General features: G+C 39.4%; 1 protein-coding gene across 1 annotated transcript; it reads right to left on the bottom strand.

Moving 5' to 3' along the window:
* Positions 1-21,535: 21,535 nt before the first annotated feature.
* On the bottom strand, positions 21,536-21,898 carry LOC132630852 (uncharacterized). The gene has a single exon (XM_060346451.1). The coding sequence runs from the start codon at positions 21,896-21,898 to the stop codon at positions 21,536-21,538; it is 363 nt and encodes a 120-aa protein (XP_060202434.1).
* Positions 21,899-24,717: the final 2,819 nt, after the last annotated feature.

Raw genomic sequence — 24,717 nt, 5'->3', positions numbered from 1 at the left:
ATACAGAGGAAACTCTGCCCAAATTTTCCCAAAGAATGGAAAAGGAAGAGAATGAGACATAAGTTCATAATATATTTTGAAGGATGACACAGACAAGGTAAATCTATTATGTTGGACTAAAAAGTTAAGAAATACCCCCACGTCATCCATAAGAGGCATCATTCTTGTTTGGGAGACCTTGTTTTGAAGAAGCGTATATGAGTAGCAGAATTTCGAATTCATTTGAATGGACGAGAATACCTTACAGCCACATTTTTGCCTTAAAACAAAGGGGGGCTTAGGGTGAAGGGCAAACCGTCCAGCAATTAAGTTCCACTATTGGAAGAGTACAAAGCATACAACAAGCAGTTTGTGAACTAAATGATTCGCTCACGACTCAAGAATAAACCTGGAGGTAAACTATGTGAATCAAGCACTAAGAAGTCCCGTGGTGCTTGTTGGATTCTAGTTTTCTTCTGGTGGTGATTGGAGAATGTTTCATAGTAACATTTTATTAGTTCTTAACCAACTAATTGGAGATGGAATTTGTGGAAGGAAAACTTAAACTTGTGGGCTGTCTAGGGTCATGTATTTCATATGTTGTTAGTGAAATGCTAGGATGATTCGGAAGGGCTTGTGATACTGAGGGATGATTTAGAAAAAGGTGGCAACTCGTAACAGAACATTTTACTGAGGTATCGATAAGTGGGGATAAATTACGATGAGTTTACAGTTAAAAAGAATAGTAGTATGATTGAGACAAAAGTACAGAAGAGGAAGAGTTATACCAAATCATGAAGGTATTGATAAGACAGCTTGTGAGATATTAAGTGTCACACCCCGACCTTACTAGGGTGTGATGGGCACCCGACCCTTACTTAGGGCCGAGCGAACCCTCAGACTCTTGCAGCACATAAAGTTACGTCAAACTTTTAAATCAAATCAGATAAAATACATAGTAATTTTTTTTTCTTTCTTTCAGAAATGTTCTTTCTCGAAGCTTCCAAACGAACAAATCTATAGTCATACAAAATTCAATACATAACACAGACCGACATATCGGCTGACGGAGCCGCTTACAGACTGACATACTATACCCACGACGCTGTCTGCAAAGTCTCTAACACCATACAGAAACCATAACACATATACCATACCCTGACTTGGCAGTCCTCCAGGAGCAAATGGAGTTCGCCACCACTGTTGAAATATCTTTTATAGTGTCCTCATCTCGTCTGGGAGTACCTGCGCGGCATGAAACGCAGCCCCCACAGAACCGGGGGTCAGTACGGAATATGTACTGAGTATGTAAGACATAGAATACAGAAGCAGAACCATAATCGAAACAAACGGTACCATGGGTGAGCATATTATCCAGATTGCCGAATTACTTACTTCTCAGACACAGATCATGCAGACCAATACCGACCATACAGACCGACACAGACCGTACCGACCAATACAGATCATACAGACCGTACAAATCATACAGAGCGTAACAAAATCATACAGAGCATACAAAATGCCGACATACTTACTTTCCAGACACCGATCGCACATACCGATATCAGACATCAGAAGGAGTGTGGCACGTACAGAACGCACAGATAATGTCATACGTCACACGGAGTGCAGAACGTACTAAATGCTCAGATGATGTCATATATCGGACGGTATACAGAACGTACAGATTACTCAGATGATGTCATATATCGGACGGAATACAGAACGTACAGATTACTCAGATGATGCCATATATCGGACGGAATACAGAACGTACAGAATACTCAGAATCGTATGTCACATATGCGTATAACAGAACCCGGCCCTGTGGTAAGGGACGCGGTAAACAGAATGATCATATGTCAAAGTCATGTATCATATATGCATATATCAGAACCCGACCCTCCAGTGAGGGCGCGGTAACAGAGCCCGGCCCTCTAGTACGGGACGCAGTGAACAGACAGATCATATGCCATCCTGGCCACCACCCCATATCATCATATCATCATACCATATAACAGAGCCCGACCCGCATATGAGGGACGCGGTGAACAATGCAGGGGATTGCGCACGATAACAGAACCTGGCCCGGGACGCAGTGAATCATATCATAGCGGACACACGAGGACATAACAGAACCTGGCCCGGGACACAGTGAAAGATACATTGAGTCATGCACGAGCAGAGCCGTGAGAAACCACATGCATAGAAATCAAGACTCAACAGACCAGTGTACTTACCGATACCTGGAGGCTCGGAACAGATTTCAGGTCAATCCGGCGTAGTATGAGAAAGTTATGAGTGTTTGAAGTACAGAACGTTTTATAAGCGTTTCAGAAGCCTTTTTCGGAGAATCAGAGTCATAGTTATACCAGGCACCTTCGGATGTCCTTACGAATAAGATCAAATAGAGATTTTGGAACCATACCCACGTATAAGAAAATTATGGACGTCTTGATACAGAAACCTCTTCGAACATTTCAGAGCAATCCGAGATCGTATACGGAAGTTAGGGACATTAAATCTTACAGAAGTTCTCGAACCAGAATAAACATATCAGAATGCTCTTATCAGGATACTGATTTCGGAATTCTCATATCAGGATACTCATATCGGAATACTTATATCAGCATACTTACATCAGAATACTTATATCAAAATACTCATATCGAAACACTTATATCAGAAGACTGATATCAAAATGCTTATATCAAGACACTTATATCAAAATACTTATATCAGAATACTTATATCATAATACATATATCAGAATACTTGTACCAAAATACTTATATCAAAATACTTATATCAAGGGATGAACTAGGGTCACAAACTCAGGTCAAGAAGTGAATTAGAATCATAATCAGACTCAGAATCACAGAACAGAGTTACCCCAAGGCAGCATATCACATTATACCTTACATGGCTCTAGGACATGCCAAAGAAAGAAAAGGTAAACCTTAAATACCTGTGCCGCGACCAACTAGTTACGCTTGTGCATCCAACTTGTTTGTCTACATTCAAGAGGATTCATCCATTCATTAGATTCGTTGTCACATACTTGCCCTAATCTTTCAAACACATTCACTTATATTCTGCCGGAATTTCGGCAGCATCTCCCCTGTAAATGTACCAACCCCGAGAATATGGCTCGGCCCAATTCAACAACAACCCAACCAACAACCAAGCTATGGCATCAATAATCAATTCAAGAATACATTCTAACATTAAACGCTCTTTTTACGTAATCCGACAACGTTCACAATATTCCTACTAATATCAACGTTTATGCATTCGATTACTAATCCAAGACCATTCAGACAATATTCACGAATGCTTTAAACAATTGACACAATTTTTCAAACAACCCAACAATGCACCATGGAACCCGAAATCTTCCAACTTCCATAGGAACCATCACAACACATTTTGTTCTTCAAACTTCACAAACTACACCAACAAACCACACTTTAACAACATTATTATCATGATTACAAGAAACTACATTTGATTCAAATTGGCTTCCAAAAACAGCCCGCAACAATTACGACACCATCTTAGATCATTAAGCTCTCATTTACATCACATAATCCACAACACAACAACCCAAACATACTAAATAAAATTAGTCCATTCTTTGACATGCAAAACAGTCCATTTTCGGCCAGCCCTTCAACACACACATTCCATAATTTTCATCCATTTTTTTGCACATCACAACAACACATAATCATGCTAAATACACTTAATTCATCATTTCTACACACCACACACACACACGGCTACACACACTAATCTCAACTCCAACTTGAATCATCAAGTTCTCATTTTCACCATAGGATACTTATCAACAACAATCAAATTACCATATAAAAATTATTCCATTTTTTTCCTACACAACATGTACACACACGGCCAAGCTTCCAACATGCATGTTTTCATGCTTCTCTTCCATTTCCACATACCACAACATACACAAACCATTTATAACATATAAAAGAGGAATAATTTTTACCTTTTCCTCCCAACTTCTTTACTCAACCAAAGTGCGGAAAACAATGAAACGGATGGCCTATCTTCCGAAACAATTACACCACGTTGTAGAGGCCCCTTGAATTAGTAGGAATACCACAAGAAAATAATTTTAGGAGCAAAATTTCAAGGGGCAAAAATTTGAGAGCTTGGCCGAAATGGCCATGGTTGTGGCTCTCCTTCTTTCTTTGTTTCCTTTTTCTTGAAAATTCTAGAGTTAAAATAAAGGCCCCTTACTTATATATATATATATATATATACATATATCCTCCAAGTCATGTGAGGGGCACATGCCCCTTCTCTAGAAAACTCTTCCATTTTCTTGATTTTTCTTTCCCTTTTTTTTTTTCTTTTGAATTGTTTTATTTGGTCAAAGAAGACCAAATGTTTTCCTTGGTACACTTTAGCCCCCAAATCAATGTGGGCATATACTTATGCCACACAACCAACATGGAAATTTTATGAACTTTCAAGACTTTTGTGAAATTCCCATTTTACCCCTAGCCTTCCATAATATCACCATGGTTCTATTTTGCGAATTTCCTTTTTCGCCCTCAACCTTTCTTAATTTTTCCATAATACTAATGTTGTGAATAATATTTATAACCCACTTGTTCATTGAAATACATTTGGAAAATAGTCATTCCCCTAACTTCGTTACGACTACCTTGGAATATCCGAACGTATAAAATACGGGATATAACATTAAGGATAGGATTGATCAGAGAGGGCGAAAGGTTAAGTACACCTAGTCCACAGAGTGTAATTAAAACATAGTAAGAATAGTGAATAAGATTAAGAAGTGTTATATTATAGGATAGATTACGAACAAGATGTAATGTGAATATCATAAGGATTGCTATAGAAATGAGTAAAGCCTAGCAAGGAAAAGGATACGATGTGATTAGTGTGAAACGGAGAAGCAAATATAGAACGAACAAGAAAGACTTACAAAGTTCAATAGGGAAAGTTAAGAATAAAAGTCAAGTGGTAACAAAAGTGAAAGCGAGCACAGGAAGAGAAGTAATTGAAAGAAGAAGACAGAAAGAAAGCGAGTAGAATTATAGTATAGCGATGCGTTATGACATGTATAGCTAAGAAAACGAGTAAAATAAGCGACAGAATTGTGAAGGACCAGCCTAAAGGAAGGTGAGCAACGAGACAGAAAGAGTGCCAGAAATGACTAGGATGATAAGAACAAATAGAGATGAACAGAATATGTTTCGAAGATGAGAAAGGGGTTATGCACAAAATAAAAAGATGGACATAGACTGGAGAAATGAAAGGAATACTAAAAGAACCACCCAAGACAGACGTAACTAATTGAGTATGAGTATAGAATAAAAGGGAAATATATATAGCTACAGACTTAATATGTAGTGCGGCAAAAAGGTGATAGGCAAGACCACTATTAAAACGAATTTGATATGATTTTGAGTAAGTTAGAAGTTAGCGTTGGGTATACGACAAGGATGAAAAAGCAGGAGGCATAAAAGAGTAACACGTGTATGTGACTTCAACTCGGAAACTGTGAAATCCTTAAAGGACAAGGATTGCGGATTTGCGAAACAACTGATGTATTGTGAATTTATTAGAAGAAACAGATGATATCCGTTGGGGTAAAAATGGTGTTATAGAAAAGCTTGGGACACTTATCATTAGAATATAAGTGCTACCGAATGGAGAATTTGAAACGACTATAAGCACTAGCTAATCACTGATCGGAATAAATGGAATGTGGCTTTGGACAAATTGCTACATTAATTACATTGCTCGAGTACCAACCATTAGATAAGATTTTGTACTATATATCGAGAGTTCTCATCGCCTCGTGATTGTGTTAGGGTTTCATACCTGGGTAATCTAAGTTATAGACGATATAAAGGAAGACATGGATATGGTGCAGTATACCAAATGTATTGGAAAAAGAATCATAGGAATTTGAGACAGTATACCAAATGTATTGGAAAAAGAATCATAGGAAGTTGGAAATGGAGGCATAGAGCAGAATATAAATAGATAATGATGTAGGTACACTCTAAAGGGGGGAAGCGGATGAGAAAAATGCAAGTGTAAGATGAAATCAACTGGTACTGCAACACGTTTAATGTGAATACTTAAACTTCAAGTGAGATCCCTTGCTGAACCAAATTAGTGAGATTTGAAGGCCAGCAATAAACAGATAGAAGCCAAGATGGTATTTGAGACAGTGCTGAGGATTATTGGTAAAGACCTTGGACAATATGACATCATAAGGTGGAGGCTTATAAAAAGGAAGAATACGACAAGAAAATGGCAACGAGTAACTTAAAAGGATATTACAAAGAATAGCAGGGTTATACTGGATTAGAGGTTAAGTTGTTGACAACGGAGTGATTGGCTAAGGATATTGCGACACATAAGTAGCAAAGGAAAAAGAATAGGAAATCTCTCCTATAGTAGGATATGAGAAAACCAAATGGTGAATAGAGGAAGGGGAAAAAGTATGGCGAAATAGACAACAAGTGAGTAATAGTACAATAAGATATGCAGAGCAGAATAAGCCAGGAGAAGGAAAGACCATGACTAAGAGTGGATGCATTTTGTACAAATTGTACAAGAATAGTTATGCAACCTACGAATACTTGTATACTAAGAACGAGGCCACGTGAGTACTTGATAAGAAGAGTAAGAATTCAGTAACAACAATGCGGTTGTAATATTTTGGGTACACCCAAGAAAGGTGTAAGATGGGTTAAGGCGAAACTACAGAGATATAATTAGTACTGAGGGAAAAAGCCATAGTTGAGCCTTGATATTAGTTGAAAAATATAAGAGAAGGATATAGAGTCTGCATAAAGATTAGCGAGGCAACGCTAAGGTATTTACTAGACTGATTTGAGCACCTACACATACTTGTGTAAAGATTGCAATAGGATGCGTGATAGGAGAGCTAAGAGCAAATTTGAGCAAAGGGGCAATAGAAGAATTGGAGTCAGATAGAGAAATGACACAAGATAATGTGCCTAAAGTATTGCCAGTTAGGGTAAAGGAAATTATGAAATGAGTTAACCGAGAAAATCGGAACAAGAGGGTTACTGCTTATTGGATGACAATAAAGTTGTAATGTGAGGGAACCCTAGCGCTATTTGATAGCCAACCCTAAAGATCAAGATCAAGAAGTAAAAACAAATGATAGTTAAAGACCTTTAAAAGAAAGTCAGAAAGTGACACATGATGCTGAGGATTCCAGAATATGGACTATCACAGTGGAGTAAAGCAAGGATATTGGAGTACAAAAATGTTACTCTCTGTGAAATTTCGTTTTACTCGTAGAACCTGCGAAGGGTTCACAGGTTACCAGAGGCATACAATGCTCCAGGGATATCAAAGCCTAATGAACCAACGAGGGACATCTACGCGTTGTAAAAAGCTTAATTAAAGATTGAGAGGTAAGATAAAAGAAACGATACCTTAAAGGGATAACTATGGGAGAAGCACAAGAAGAAAGTAAGATGAAGGAAACGGTATCTTAAGAGAGTAACTAGAGAAAAAGGAAAGAGTCGAATCATGACTACATGCACCATGAGTACATATCCGAATCAATCGATGACAGTAGAACTGAACAGTATGCAGATAAGAGAGACAGTAACAGTTCAGCAGAACAGCTCGAAATGCAGCTGATAATCAACTGTGGAACAAAGAGAAAAGTAAAGACAAAGGCATGGAATTATTACCTCGAGAAGCAACAGAAAGAGGAGATATTACAGGAATGACTAAATAAAGACCTGGAATGTGTTATAATGAATTATGGCGAATCGACCAATGGAAGAGGTATGTGAAGGGTGTAATTGAATAAAAGGACACTTGACAAAGTATTGGGAATTCAGAATCAGTTTAACATTCGAGGACGAATGTTCTAAAGGGGGGAAGGATGTTATACCCCGTATGTTTATACGTCGAATTATCCGCAAGAAAATCGAATCAAGTTAAAGGCAGAATTATTTTCGGACACGAAATAGAAATCTTTAATTTTCAATTTTAATTAGAACATAAATTGTTTACAAATTTTATTTAGTGTAGAAATATTATTGGAAATTAGGGATTAATTAACTATGATTAGATTATTAAGTAGGGATTAGTAATTAATTGTTATGTCCCGTGTTTCGTGTAAGTGAAAATTGAGAAATAATTAAGATTTGTGCCTTATGAAGGAATATTTTAATTGTGGTGAATATGACGATGTTGGTTATGGAATCATTGATGTTAAGACATTGGGAAAGGCCGAGGGTAAACTTGGAATTTCGGAAATTAGTTTCGGGAATTACAAAACGGGACTCTTAATGAATTGGGCCAAGATTGGACAACAAAAAAATTGAGGCCCAAGATGGTGTAGTAGCCGGCCAAGGGGGCAAGGTCCAAGCCCATTTTCTTGAGGTCATGTGCTATGCACATGACCTATAAGTGGATATATATCACCTTGTAATTGGTAATTATCGAGAACAAAGAAAAAAAAATTGAAGAACACCCATTGAAGGGCTCTCGGCCGAACCTAGTTAGAAAAAAAAATCTTGGCCTTTGTTTCTAATCCACACACCTAGTCTCTTTTGAATGATTGATGAGCTCGAGGTGCTCTTCGTTGTGGTACAATTAGTTTGACGAAAGGGCGACGTTTGCGGCGAATCGGAATCTTAAGAACAAATTTTCGGACGAAACGGGAATCGCGATTTGACGAGCGTAAGGCGCCAACCAGGTATGTAAAGCCTACCTATTATTCTTTTGGCATGTCCTAGTCATATGTGTATCTGTGTGTATGATTTTCATTCAGTGCCATGTGGGTTAAGAGTCGAGCCCCGGCAACTAATGTTGTGATAGATAAAAGGTAAGCAGTGTGAATAATTGGAATCTTTTAAAGAGTCGATACGTGAGACGCGAAACAATTTGTGTGATAACTGGGCAGATAAGGTTACGAATAAAGGGAAATTCTCATGAACTATTGGAGCCTTAATATGAATGATTTGATCCTAAATCGACAATCTATCTATGGTGCTTCTGCACTTCCGATCCCGATGAGGCTCTGCCTAGTACGCCTCTGCATTTCTGAGTTTGACTATGTTCCCGTCCGATGAACCTTTTGTGCGTTTGATTCTGAATCCGTTTCTGTCTGGCACACCTCTGTATGTCTGACTCTGGATATAAATCCGTCTGATATGCTTCGGTGCGTTTGATTTTGACCGCGCGTGTGTTTGATACACTTCGATTTGTCTGATCACGACTCTGTATGAAACAATTCTGTATATTTGATTCTGATTTCGGATCTGTTCGATATGATTTCGTACGTCTGACCCTGATCTCAGATTCGTTCGACACACTTTTGTACCTCTGACTTCGACTACGAATCCGTCCGCCATAGTTGAGTATGTCTGCCTCCGATTATGAATCCGTCCAATATGCTTATCCGCGTCCGGCTTTAGTTCTGAATCTGTTTGGCATGAAGTGTCTGATATGAAGTAAAGTGAGGTTACGACGATGTGGTAAGGAAACTCAGGAGTGTGACAAGAAAATGATATTGACTATGATGTCTGGGGAGCGTTCGTCCATTACAAGAATATAGCGTATGGTTCGGTGATTACGTAGGGTATGAGGAAAGGGGATTATGAAGGCATTTGAATCGGTGATGTGAGAAATCTACCCCTAGTATTGGTAAAGAAGCCATGTCGGAAAAATCAATAAGGGACAACTATCAAGAGGACCCTCTCGGAGTAGTACGACGCCCATGAGATCGATTCAACATTCGAGGACGAATGTTCTTAAGAGGGGGAGAATGTTATGTCCCGTGTTTCGTGTAAGTGAAAATTGAGAAATAATTAAGATTTGTGCCTTATGAAGGAATATTTTAATTGTGGTGAATATGACGATGTTGGTTATGGAATCATTGATGTTAAGACATTGGGAAAGGCCGAGGGTAAACTTGGAATTTCGGGAATTACAAAACGGGACTCTTAATGAATTGGGCCAAGATTGGACAACAAAAAAATTGAGGCCCAAGATGGTGTAGTAGCCGGCCAAGGGGGCAAGGTCCAAGCCCATTTTCTTGAGGTCATGTGCTATGCAGATGACCTATAAGTGGATATATATCACCTTGTAATTGGTAATTATCGAGAACAAAGAAAAAAAAATTGAAGAACACCCATTGAAGGGCTCTCGGCTGAACTTAGTTAGAAAAAAAAAAATATTGGCCTTTGTTTCTAATCCACACACCTAGTCTCTTTTGAATGATTGATGAGCTCGAGGTGCTCTTCGTTGTGGTACAATTAGTTTGACGAAAGGGCGACGTTTGCGGCGAATCGGAATCTTAAGAACAAGTTTTCGGACGAAACGGGAATCGCGATTTGACGAGCGTAAGGCGCCAACCAGGTATGTAAAGCCTACCTATTATTCTTTTGGCATGTCCTAGTCATACTAGGTTAAGATCGGAATCTCGGGGGTAGCTCTGCTCTTGGAAATTTAGGTTCAAGTTTGGGCACTATTCATCCAGCGCAATTGAACCCTTTTGTTGCATTTGGTCCAAAGAATGTTCGAATCGTCATAACTTTTGTTGTTGTGTCCGAAACCCTCCGAAACTTTCGTAGATGGCTCTAGGGAGCCTAAAGTCTGTGATTTGCGTCCGCCGCCTCAATTTGACTCGAGGTGGGCCCGCGAGCCCCGAGGCTCCCCTTATTCGGTTTGTTTGGTTCGATTGCGTCCGTTATGATCATCGATCGTTTGTTTATGACTCAATGCTGCGTTTGAAACTCCCTATGCCATTAGTGAACGTTTTGTACTTTGAATGATGTGAGATTTTTGGAAAAATGACCTATAAACAGTTTTCTCTAAAGATTTGGCAGTTTGGAACTTCGTACCTTTTACCCGCAAATTTTGCTTAATCCGATTCCTACTCCGAGCCTTCTGGCTTCGGTATATACCTATATGTAAACTATATGTTGAGTCCGGTAAATTATTTTTGATATGCATATGGTTTCTGCACTACTCTGTTCGTGCTGTCTGCTATGATTTCGTTCGTCGGTACCCGGGCCGACTTTGTGATCGTGCGCGCTATAACATATTCGGGAGTCATGATGTGTTACGGTTTCTGAGGCCTCGCCATAGGGCCGGTTACCGTTTATGGAGTTATGATGTGATATGGCATTTGATATGTTCTGATGATGTGATGTGTGTGTGATATGATGTGTCTGGAGACTGTACGGAGATTTGAAAACTTCTGGAGTTATGATGTGTTGTGGCACCAGCGTCGGGGGGTGACCACGTTCCTAAACCCTATACATGATTTGATTGCATTTGTACGTTCGCCTCCCGCACAGGTCTGCTTTGTTTACGTTGACGGTGTGTTTGTTTTTTCTGACTCCAGCTGTGTTTGTGATTTCTGTACCTTCTGCTTTACATACTCAGTACTTCTCCCGTACTGACCCCCGTTTCTTCGGGGGCTGTGTTTCATGCCCGCAGGTACAGAAGCTCGTTTGGGTGGTCCTCCAGTTTAGGCTACTCATTCTGCTGTGTTGGAGAGCTCCCCTTGATCCGGAGCCTACTTTTGGTACATATCTTCTGTTGTATGTGTGTGTTCGGTACAATTGTGGATGTGTGGGTACGGCGGGGCCCTGTCCCGTCATTTGTTCATATGTTCTGTTTTGTTTAGAGGCCTGTAGTCAGATTTGTGGGTCGTGGGTCCGGTGTGTTTGTATGTGAGTCTGTTTTGCGATCTTAAGCGGCCCGTACGCTACTATGGCCAAGTCGGCCTCTGAGTTTGTATGTGTGTGTGTGCATTTGGGCGATGTACATTCCGCCCCTTTCTGATGTGTGTGTGTGCATTTGGGCGACATATATTCCGCCACCTTTCTAATTTTGATTTGACTAATCTGAACGGGTGACCGCTTAAGATAAATGTTCGATAAATGTTTGTGTCTGGCGTCTGTTTCTCATTTCTAGTTCGGATAGCGTATGCTGAGTTTGATTGAGTTTGAATTCGATGATCGGTTCGTGAGTTTGTTTGGGGTGCCTAAGTGGGGCACCAGTCGCGGCCCACGGGGTTGGGTCGTGACATTAATTAAGGGGATGAATCATCATCATCATAGTGGGCACGTGTTATTGTAAGGGGAGCCATATACATATGTAGTTGTATTATGAATCAAGAACACTTTTTCATTCCATTTCTTGAAATTTAAACTCAAAAATAAAGGAGAACTTCCATGGCTGCCAAGCTCTCGGCCAGCCATGGTTGTTGAGAAAAATACCTTGTTGCACATTTTTGATCAAGTTTTAAGTGAAGTACAAGTTCAAGGAGGTGGTAGAAACATTGGATTTTAAGTCGGAAGAGAAGAAATTGTGAAATTGGAGCAATTAAGAGTAGAAATTCCTCTGAGAAAATTAAGGTAAGATTTTCCTGTTTTATGATGTAATTGTGTTAATAGTATTGTAATGGAATTATTAGAATTGGATTGGATGGAATTGGATTTAAGAAAATGCATGAAATCGATGTTATAGGAAATTGTGGGCTGAAATGAATTTGGAGAAGTTGTTGGGTTGTTGGAATTGTTATGGGCTAAATTGTGAGAATTTTATGTGTATATTGTTGTTGTTGGTATTTATGTGTTGACAGGAGGACAATTAGAAATTCGGGTTAAACGAATATATAGGAGAAATGCTGCCCGATGTTCGCTAAGCCCTTAACTAATGGAAAACCCTAAATGAGAATATATAAGTTGAAATATAAGTTCTGTAAGAAACGTCCATAAATTTGTGAACTAGAAAATATAGTTACTAACGATAACGTTACTCTTATATAAATAGGCTAAAAGAACGACGAGGCGAAAGGATTCACGAATAGTCGCTAACAGGTATGTAAAGTTGTCCCTTCTTTCTTTTTGCATGTCTTAGACTTAAGTGACGACTGATACGAATTTGGGGTAATTCCATTCATAAGCTTTGAGTGATACTTATGATTCTTATTTACTTCTTGATATTACAATTCTCAAATGATTGAGCCTTCCTCTTTAGTTTTCCGTATGTTGGGTAACTGTAGATACATAAGCTCCTACTCTCAGGAACTCTGTAATAACTAATGTCTAGACTTCTATAAATTGTTTCATATGATCTTGATACATGTCTATGATTCCTAAGCCTCTTGATATGTTCTATAATGATATCCGAGGGATACTTGATATGATTGTCGCTATTGATACTCAGGCGTTAATCTTTCTTCTTATTCTGTTGAGTCTTGATAATGATTTAAATTCCATATGGTTTCTCACTCCTCTGCTCGTGCATGCCTCAATATGTCTTTCACCGAGTCCCGGGCCGGGTATGTTATCGTGCACAGTTTCACTGCATTGTTCACCGAGTTCTTCACTAGAAGGCTGGGTACGGTATATATATATATATATATATATGATGATAAGATGATATGACGATATGATGATATGATGACATGTTATGGCGGCCAGGAGGGCATATGATGACTCACCGAGTCCCTCACTAGAGGGCCAGGTACGGTATATATAAATGTATATGATATTGACATGCATGATTTATGTTTCAAAGGAAAGTATTTTGGTATTCTGGTTATTGTACTCGTATTCTGTACTCCTTATTTCAGATATGATCCTGTTTATGGTATTTCATGCTTTACATGCTCAGTACATATTCCGTACTGACCCCCTTTCTTCGGGAGGCTGCGTTTCATGCCCGCAGGTGCAGATGCTCGCTTTGGTGATCCACCAGCTTAGGATTCCCTTTCTGCTGACTTGGAGAGCTCCGTTGTTCTGGAGTCTAGACTTTTAGTTTGAATCTTATGATATATATATATATGTATATGTTATCCAGGGGTACGACGGGGCCCTGTCCCGTCATATTTCGCTATTCGTACTCTTAGAGGTCTGTAGACATATGTGTGGGTTGTGTATGGGTTCTGTTCATCTGTGTCTATACGATGTGCTGTGGTATGATGTTCGTCTATAGTGGCAGCCTTGTCGGCTTGCATATGATATTGATATGTGACGGCAGCCTTGTCGACTTGCGTATTATTTCATGATATGATTAGTTGTTACTCCTTAGGAGACAGTGATCTGGAAGTATATTCATATGTGACGATGTTACGAACTTTGCAGTTCCTTTATAAGTTTCCGTATTGTCGTAGTTTTAGTGTGACTATATTTGATGGGTACGTATACGGGTGTCCAGGTCGGGCACCAGTCGCGGCCTACGGGGTTGGGTCGTGACTCTACTACTAAAAATCTCATTATTCTCATCTTTGTTACCCATTTTCTATCTCCTCTCATAATCCTAGTCTTTCAACCTCTCAATATCTTAAAAAACACGGAATGGTCATAAAACTTACCTTAGATAGTGTGGGAGTGAGCCTTGAGTGGAAAGACTTCACTTGAGCCAAAACTCTAGTTCACTTCCAATGGAATTTCTTGACTTGGATGAATTCTACTGAGTTTCTTACACTTGGTTTTCTTGGTTGATGAGGTTGATCACAAATCTCTCTTGAGTTCTTGTGGAAGAAGTGTGGAGAGCTTTCTAGAGAGTTCTTGAAGTGTGGAGAGAAAGAATGAAATGAATTAAATGAGATTGGGTCCTTATATCAACTTTTAAAATCTGTCCCGACATGAACATACGGTCCGTATCTTTTATATTGGCTGTATGTCTAGCCGTATGTTTGGTCCAGTGAATGTCCCCATTCTGGGTAGAACATGCGGCCAGTATGTTTTATACGGCCAATATGTTGGACCGTATGTTGCCCTAATTTTTCGGAATTCGTTCTCGTCGACTCGTTTGATCTCCGATCCTTATGGAACCTTCTTAACACTTGTTTAACACCTCATTAACAATATAAGGGACATTGTAACTCTTCTCCAAAACATCACTAAGTCATCGTTAACTTATTACTCGTAAATCTCATCTGACACATGACGTATACCGTGCCTTTCTTGGCAACTTTCTTCTCTTACCTCAAATGCCTTTGAAATCTCAATTAGGATCATCAAATGTTATTTCTTACTTAATGAAACTTCGCACACTTCGTACCCTTCGTTAGTCCATTCGCTGTGCATCAACGGGAAATTTTCCGAGGTGTAACACATTTCCACGTCAGAATTTCGATAGCTTCCAATAACCTACTGGGCTTCTAATGTTCAATCTTCACCTGTTAGCAATTAGGACACTGGGCCACGAACTCTACTACGTCTTTCTTCATTCCATCCCACTAATAGGCTTCCTTAATATCATGATAATAGAATAACGGGAACAATGAGCCTTTCCCAAAATATGGCGATGTAACCCTGCAATATCAGGAACACTCAGTCTATCTCGATATGTGAGAACTCCGTCTCTAGAAATCTCAAATGGTGACTTCTTCTTCTGAGGGGCTATATCTTTATAATGAACTAGCACAGGATCCTTGTACTGGTGCTCCTTCACTTCAACTACTAAAGATGGAACTGTCACATCATAAATGGTAATTCCCGTATCGCCCGAGTCCAATAATCGAACCCGTAGGCTAGCTAACTGCTGAAACTCACGAGCTAACTTCCTTTTCTCTAGATGGACATGACATAAACTACCCATAGATCTTCGACTAAGGGAATCGTCTACCACAGTCTCCTTTCCAGGATGATACAAAATATTAACATCATAATCTTTTAATAACTCTAACTATCGCCTCTACCGCAAATTCAACTCCTTTTACTTGAAATTATACTGGAGACTCTTATGGTCTGTATAAATATCCACATGAACACTATATAAGTATTGCCTCCACATCTTCAATGCATGAATCACCGCAACTAACTCTAGATCACGTGTTGGATAGTTCTTCTCATGCTTCCTCAACTTCCTTGAAGCATAAGCAATAAGTTTATCGTGTTTCATTAACAAACAACCTAGGCCCAACACCTGAGGCATCAAAATATATAACATAGCCCTCCGATCCTTCTGGAAGTGTCAAAATTGGAGCTAAAGTCAATCTGTTCTTCAACTCCTGAAAACTTCGCTCACAAGCATTCGTCTACTGGAGCTTAGCTGATTTCTGAGTTAGCTTCATCAATGGTGCATAAATGGAAGGAAAACCCTCTACAAATACCCTGTAATAACTTGCAAAACCCCAAAAAACTATGAACTTCCATGGGTGTTGTGGGTCTTGGCCAAGTCTTCACAGCTTCAGTCTTCTGTGTATCTAACCGAATACCATCAGCCAAAATAATGTGCCCCAGAAATGTCCCAAAATTCATCCAGAACTCACATTTAGGGAACTTTCCATACCGCTCGGTTTGAATGATAATCGATATTCACTCAGTAAAACAATCATAAGTCCCTATACGTAACTCGGTATGAACCCAAATTTATATGGTTGGAAAGGTATTTTAGAGACCTACAACTTTCATGTTTTGAATTTTCCCAAATTCCCAACAAAAATACCCAAAATAGGACATAGCTGAAAATTGTCTCAGACTTGGACGAATTTCAGGATTTCTATCGAACCGGCTTACCTCGCTTGACCTCGAAGAGATCATTTAACACCTATACCCATCCCAAAAGGATCTATATAGCTAAGATGACATCCAAACTCCAATTATTTCACATTCACACCTAACACGGATCTACGGGATGTCCCCCCCCCCCCCCCCCCCCCCCCCCCCCCCCCTTTAGGATCATTCGTTCCTGAATGAAATTCATGGCCTGAGATTCATTACTAAACCTTCAATTTTCAGAAATTTCTAGAATTCCATTAGTAAAGTGAAACATCCTCAGAGATAACATACGATTAACCATATCATGAATGCATCATTCAAGCCTAAACACAATAGTGAGATTCATACTCCACTCTAAACTTTCACAGGGTAACACATCCGAAAGGTTCGACACATACCTGTAGGAGGGAACAAACAAGGGTATCTTCTTTTCATGTTCTCCTCAGCTTCTTCAGTATAATGATTACGCCACAAAACATTAACTGAAGCGATATCTTTCGTTATCAGCCTCTTAACTTGGCGATCCAAGATTTGCACAGGTTCCTCTTCATAAGACAACCCTTCACTGATTTCAATCTCGTCATGATTCAAGACATGAGAAGGGTCAGGCTTGTACAACCTCAACATCGAAATGTGAAACACAGGGTGCACCATAGCCATCTCAGATGGTAACTTCAACTCGTAAGCCACTTTCCCAATTCTTCTTATAATCTCGGATGGGCCAATAGAACGAGGGCTAAGCTTACCTTTTCTACCAAACTGCATCACTCCTTTCATTCGTGACACCTTTAGGAACACTCTGTCATCTACCGCAAATTCTAGCTCGCGACGTCGCATGTCTGTATACGACTTCTGTCGACTTTGAGCTGTCTTGAGTTGTTGCACAATAATGTTCACCTTCTCGATTACTTCATGAACTGAGTTAGGACCCAGTAGCTCTACTTCGGTCAATTTAAACCATTCAATTGGCGATTTGCAACGCCGTTAGGAAAGAGCTTCATAAGGAGCCATTTGAATACTTGCTTGATAACTGTTATTGTGAGCAGACTCAACAAGAGGTAGATGCTCATTCCCATTACCCCAAAAGTCAATGTCACAAGCCTTCAAAATATCTTCTAGAATCTAACTAGTTTTCTCTGCCTGCCCATCCATCTAAGGATGAAAGGCAGTACTTAAGTTCACACAAGTTCCCAAACCCTCTTGGAATGATTTTCAAAAATGAGCAGTAAATTGCGTACCTTTGTCAGATATGATGGATGTCAAAATTCCATGCAATCTAACTATTTCCTTTAGATAGAGCTTGGCGTACTGTTTCATGGTATCAGTCATCTTCACGAGAAGCAAATGGTCAGACTTTGTGAGTCTATTCGCGATTACCCAAATCGAATCGAACTTGGATTTTGTGCGTGGTAAACCCATAACAAAATCTATATTGATCACCTCCCACTTCCATTGCGGAATTTTGATATTCTGAGCCAGGCCTCCAGGCCTTTGATGTTCAGTCTTAACCTGTTGATAGTTCAAACACTTAGCCACCAAGTTAGATATGTCAACCTTCATGCTCTTCCACCAATAGTGTTACTTCAAATCTTTATACATCTTAGTGGATCCCATATGCATAGAGTATTTAGAACAATGCGCCTCTACCAACAATTCTTGTCGCAAACCATCAATATCGAGAGCACATAGATGTCCCTGCAGTCTTAGGACATCGTCATCCGCCCCAACTGTGAATGAAGTGTACTCACCCCTTTTCACTACATCTCACAGTTTCACCAACAGTCCATCTTCATATTTCTTGGACTTGATTCTCTTAACAATATCAAATTGCGCAGGTGTGATTCCCACTAACTCCCCATCTTCAGTTTCATCAAGTCGGACTCCAAAGCTAGCGAGTCTCCAGATTTCTCTACCCATTGGCATCTGCCAAGCATGCAAATATGCTAACGTACCCACAGATTTCCGACTCAATGCATCAGCAACAACATTCGCCTTACCAGGATGATACAAGATGTTCAAGTCGTAATCCTTCAACAACTCTAACCATCTTCTCTGTCTGAGATTCAATTCTAGCTGCTTGAAGATATACTGTAGGCTTTTGTGATCGATGAAAACATCACAATGTTCCCCATATAAGTAATGATGCCAGATTTTTAATGTCAACACCACAACAGCCAATTCCAAGTCATGAGTCGGATAATTCTTTTCATGCTTCTTTAACTGACTGGAAGCATAAGCGATCAACTTACAATTCTGCATTAAAACACAACCCAACCTAAGTTGGAAGTATCACAATTATTTATATAACCTCCAGACCCTGAAGGCAGAGTCGAAACATGAGCGGGTGTCAATCTACCCTTGAGCTCTTGAAATCTCTTCTCACATGCTTCCGACCACTGGAACTTAGCCGTTTTTTGAGTCAACCTCGTCAGAGGTGCAGCTATAGATGAGAAACCTTCCACAAACTGCCAATAATAACCAGCTAAACTTAAGAAACTATAAATGTCTGTCGCACTCGTGGGTCTTGGCCAGTCTTTAACTACTGAAATTTTCTGAGGATCAACCTTGATACCATCACCAGACACTCTGTGACCCAAGAATGCCATAGAGTTAAGCCAGAATTCACACTTAGAAAATTTAGCATAGAGCTTATTTTCCTCAAGTGTCTTCAATGTTATTCTCAATTAGGATTAGTAGTACTGTTTAAGTGCAAAGCAGTTGAAAAATCCAAAGGTAAGATAAACCAACGCATTTATAACCATCAAAGAAACCATTAAGATATACATACATACATATACATATATATATACATACATACATATACATATATATATATATACATACATACATATACATATATATATACATACACATATACATATACATATATATATACATACATACATACATACATATACATATATATATATATATACATACATATATATATATATATATATATATATATATATATATATGTATGTATGTATGCAACCAAAGTATAACACATGTCAATACAGGCCCAAGTCGATAAAATGAAGGGGTGACTATATAAGTTCCCTAAACAGCATAGAAGCACCACACCGGGAAAATTTGACCCACGATGACTATCTTTCCTCCTGAATAGTTAGGCAAATGCCACATCAGGGTGTGTAACCCTTAATGACCACTCTTCCTCCCGAACAGCTAGGCTAAACCCAATAGGATCTATAATGACTACCTTTCCTCCCAAGCAGCTAGGCCAAACACAAACAATATAAATCATGGAAAAAGAGCCAAATCACAATCCTAGCATAGAAGCCAAATCACTCAAATCATGGAATAGAAGCCAAATCACCAGTCATATCATGATAGTCACATTTTTCCTTAAGGATTATGTTCAACATCCCATTATAAGGGTACATTAAATCATTTCAGTTTTAGAAAATCGGGTTCACTTCTTTTAACTAGTTTCAAGTTTAACACAATCCATTATAGAGCATTCACATGAGATAGTCAAGCTTTTCAATTATCGAGTTTAAACATCCCTTATCGGGTAATTCAAGTTCGAATACCACAGCTTTATATCTTGATTTTCAATCATCCTTTAGAGAGAAAAACAATCATGAATACGTATATATAATATAGTACAAACAAGGTTTAATGTGGGCTTGTCCCTCACGCACACAAACCACAACCAAAGAGTTCATAAAAACTGTTCGAAAGAGTATGTTCAAAAAGAGACATACCTCCAATCCCGCTAAAAAGCTACCAAACGGAATCCCCAACGTTCAAAAATCACACTACAATGATTTTATATGATAAAATTAGAACTTTAACCAATTCTAGGAATTTCTACCCTTATTCGAAAAACCAGGGCTTTTCTAGCCTTAAAAATGGGGTTTTGAACCCTTTCATGAATCACTAACGGATTCCAACCTTGTAGAACGTTCTACTCTAACCCAAAATTTTTTAATACTAGTAAAATTCAGAAACATTACCTCTTAGATGAAATCCAAATGCCCCTATCTCCTTCTTCTAGAGATTTCAAGAACTTAGGGTTTTAGAGAGATGGTTTACTATCAAAAGGGGATGAATATGGTGTGGGAATGATCAAGATTGAGTGGGAACTCACCTTAGGGTTAGAGATACTTTTCTATGTTTATTTTCCTAGGAAATATTTATTTGGATTGAAGTGAGAAATAACACAACGAAGTAGGACATAAAGAAAATTCGAAACCAGAAAAATAACCTGATCTGCGTTGAGCCCACGTCGCGAGTTCAAATCCGGATCATGGGATCCGCGTTGGACATGCGACATGGCTCCAATTCCTGAACACAATTTTGTCAACAGCCGGATTTCACGCGATGGACCCGCGACGCACGCCCAACACGTGTTTCTGATAATTAATATTCACTCAGTAAAACAATCATAAGTCCCTGTACGTACTGTGGTTTGAACCCTACTTTATATGGTTGGAAAGGAATTTCAGAGACCTACAACTTTTATATTTTGAGTTTTCCCAAATTCCCAACAAAAATACCCAAAAACTGAACATAACTGAAAATTGTGTCAAACTTGGACGAATTTAAGGATTTCTAACGAACTGCCTTACCTCGCTTGACCCCAAAAAGATCATTTAACACTTGTACCCATCCCAAAAGGATCCATATAGCTAAGATGACATCCAAACCCCAATTATTTCACATTCACACCAAACGTAGATCTACGGGATGTTACATTACCACCCCCTTAGGATCATTCGTCCCCGAATGAAAGTCATGGCCTGAGATTCGTTACTAAACTTTCAATTTTCAGAAATTTCTAGAGTTCCATTAGTAAAGTGAAACATCCTCAAAGACATATGATTAACCACATCATTAATGCATCATTCAAGCCTAAACACAATAGTGACATTCATACTTTACTCTAAACTTTCACAGGAAAACACATCCAAAAGGTTCAAAACATACCTATAGTAGGGAACAAATAAGGGTATCTCCTCTTCATGTCCTCCTCAACTCCTTCAGTATTATGATTATGCCACAAAAGCCACATCTTTCATTCTCGGCCTCCTAACTTGGAGATCCAAGATTTGCACAGGTTTCTCTTCATAAGACAACCCTTCATTGATTTCAATCTCGTCATGATTCAAGTCATGAGAAGGGTTAGTCTTGTACAACCTCAACATCGAAATCTGAAACACAGGGTGAACCATAGCCATCTCAGATGGTAACTTCAACTCGCAAGCCACTTTCCCAATTCTTCTCAAAATCTCGGATGGGCCAATAAAATGAGGGCTAAGCTTGCCTGTTCTACCAAACCGTATCACTCCTTTCATTGCTGACACCTTTAGGAACACCTTGTCACCTATCGCAAATTCTAGCTCGCAACGTTGCATGTCCGTATACGAATTCTGTCCACTCTAAGCTGTATTGAGTTGTCGCACAATAACGTTCACCTTCTCAATTACTTCATGAACTGAGTTAGGACCCAGTAGTTCTACCTTGGTTGGTTCAAACCTTTCAATTGGCGATCTGCAAGGCCTCAGTAAAGAGCTTCATAAGGAACCATTTGAATATTTGCTTGATAACTGTTATTGTAAGCAAACTCCAAAAGAGGTAGATGCTCATCCCAATTACCCCTAAAGGCAATGACGCATGCCCTCAACATGTCTTCCAGAGTCTGAATAGTTCTCTTTGCCTACTCGTCCATCTGAGGATGAAAGGCAATACTCAAGTTCACACAAGTTCCCAAACCCTCTTTGAACGATTTTCAGAAATGAGCAGTAAATTACGTACCTCTGTCAGATACGATGGATGTCGAAATTCCATGCAATCTAACTATCTCCTTTAGATAGAGCTTGGCGTACTGTGTTGTGGTATATGTCGTCTTCATGAGAAGAAAATGGGCAGACTTTGTGAGTCTATCTACAATTACCCAAATCAAATCGAACTTGTCTTTTGTGCGGGGTAAACCCATAACAAAATCCATATTGATCACCTCCCACTTCCATTGTGGAATTTTCATATTCTGAGCTAGGCCTCCAGGCCTTTGATGTTTAGTCTTAACCTGTTGACAGTTCAAACACTTAGCCACCAAGTTAGAAATGTCAACCTCCATGCTCTTCCACCAATAGTGTTGCTTCAAATCTTTATACATCTTGGTGGATCCCAGATGCACAGAGTATTTAGAACTATGCGCCTCTACCAACAATTCTTGTCGCAAACCATCAACATCGGGAACACATAGACATCTCTGCAGTCTTAGGACTTCATCATCCACCCCAATTGTGAATGAAGTGTACTCACCCCTTTCCACCCCCATCTCGCAGTTTCACCAACAGTCCACCTTCGTATTGCTTGGGCTTGATTCTCTTAACAATATCAAATCACGCGGATGTGATTCCTACTAACTCCCAATCTTCAGTTTCATCATGTCGGACTCTAAAGCTAGCAAGTCTCCGAATTTCTCTGCCCATTGGCATCTGCCGAGCATACAAATATTCTAACGTACCTATAGATTTCTGACTCAATGCATCAGCAACAACATTCGCCTTACTAATGCATCAACAACAACATTCGCCTTACTAGGATGATACAGATGTTCAAGTCGTAATCCTTCAACAACTCTAACCATCTTCTCTGTCTGAGATTTAATTCTCGCTGCTTGAAGATATACTGCAAGCTTTTGTGATCGGTGAAAACATCACAATGTTCCCCATATAAGTAATGGTGCAAGATTTTTAATGCGAACACCACAGCAGCCAATTCCAAGTCATGAATTGGATACTTTTCATGCTTATTCAACTAACGGGAAGCATAAGCGATCAACTTACCATTCTGCATCAAAACACAACCCAACCTAATTCTAGAGGCATCACAATTATCTATATAGCCTCCGGACCCCAAAGGTAGAGTTAAAATAGGAGCCGGTGTCAATCTTGCCTTGAGCTCTTAAAAGCTCTTCTCACATGCTTCCGACCACTAGAACTTAGCTATTTTTTAGTCAACCTCGTCAGAGGTGCGTCTATAGATGAGAAACCTTCCAGAAACTTCCAATAATAACCAGCTAAACCCAAGAAACTATGGATGTCTGTCACACCCGTAGGTCTTGGCCAGTCATTAAATGCCAAAATTTTTTGAGGATCAACCTTGATACCCACCAGACACTCTGTGACCTAAGAATGCCACAGAGTTAAGCCAGAATTCACACTTAGAAAATGTAGCATAAAGCCTATTTTCCTCAAGTCTTCAAGGTTATTCTCAAGTGTCCTCCATGCTTCTCACGACTCTTCGAATAAAACCAGGATATCATCAATAAACACAATTGTGAAACGATCGAGAAAATGCTTGAACACACGGTTCATCAGGTCCATAAATGCAGTAGAGGCATTAGTTAGACCGAAGGACATCACCAGAAATTCAAAATGTCCATACCGAGTACGAAACGCTATTTTCGGAATATCATTCTACTTTATCTTTAGTTGATGGTACCCAAACCGCAAATCGATCTTAGAAAAGAACTTAGCACCCTGAAGTTGGTCGAACAAGTCATCTATTCTAGGCAAAGGATATTTATTCTTGGCAATCACCTTATTTAGCTGACGGTAATCAAGACACATTCTGAGAGAACCATCCTTCTTTCTGACAGACAAGGCCGGAGCACCCCATGGCGAGGTACTTGGTCGCATAAACCCCTTATAAAACAAGTCTTTCAATTCTCTTAGCTCAACTAGAGCCATACGATAAGGTGGGATGGAGATTGGTTGAGTTTCGGGAAGAACATATATCCCAAAATCGATAACTCTATTAGGAGGGATACCTGGAAGATCTTCGGGAAACTCATTAACTAAAGGGATGGACTTAAACTCTGTCACTACGGCTTGAGTATAACTGACAGCAACTAGATGGTAAATACATCCCTTTGAAATCATTTTACTAACCTTAAGATATGAGATAAACCTGCCCCTAGGCTTAGCAATTTCTCCCTTCCACACAATAACTGGTTCATCAGGGAAAGCAAATGGAACTAACTTATAATGACAGTCCACATTAGCATAACAAGCAGCTAACCAATCCATCCCTATGATTACATCAAAATCTATCATCTCTAGCTCAAATAAGTCAGGTGTATTTTCACTACCCTTAACTACAACCACACAATTTCTATAAACTCTAGAGGAAATAATAGGGACACCAGCAGGAGTATCCACAGAAA

Source organism: Lycium barbarum, chromosome 3 (assembly GCF_019175385.1).
Source record: "Lycium barbarum isolate Lr01 chromosome 3, ASM1917538v2, whole genome shotgun sequence".
Lineage (NCBI taxonomy): Eukaryota > Viridiplantae > Streptophyta > Magnoliopsida > Solanales > Solanaceae > Lycium > Lycium barbarum.
Note: the sequence above shows the minus strand (reverse complement) of the source record. Positions and strands in the feature narration are given on the sequence as shown.

Coding starts and splice junctions, on each gene's coding strand:
- LOC132630852 (XM_060346451.1), bottom strand. CDS start 21,898: ATGCAACGTTGCGAGCTAGAATTTGCGATAGGTGACAAGGTGTTCCTA.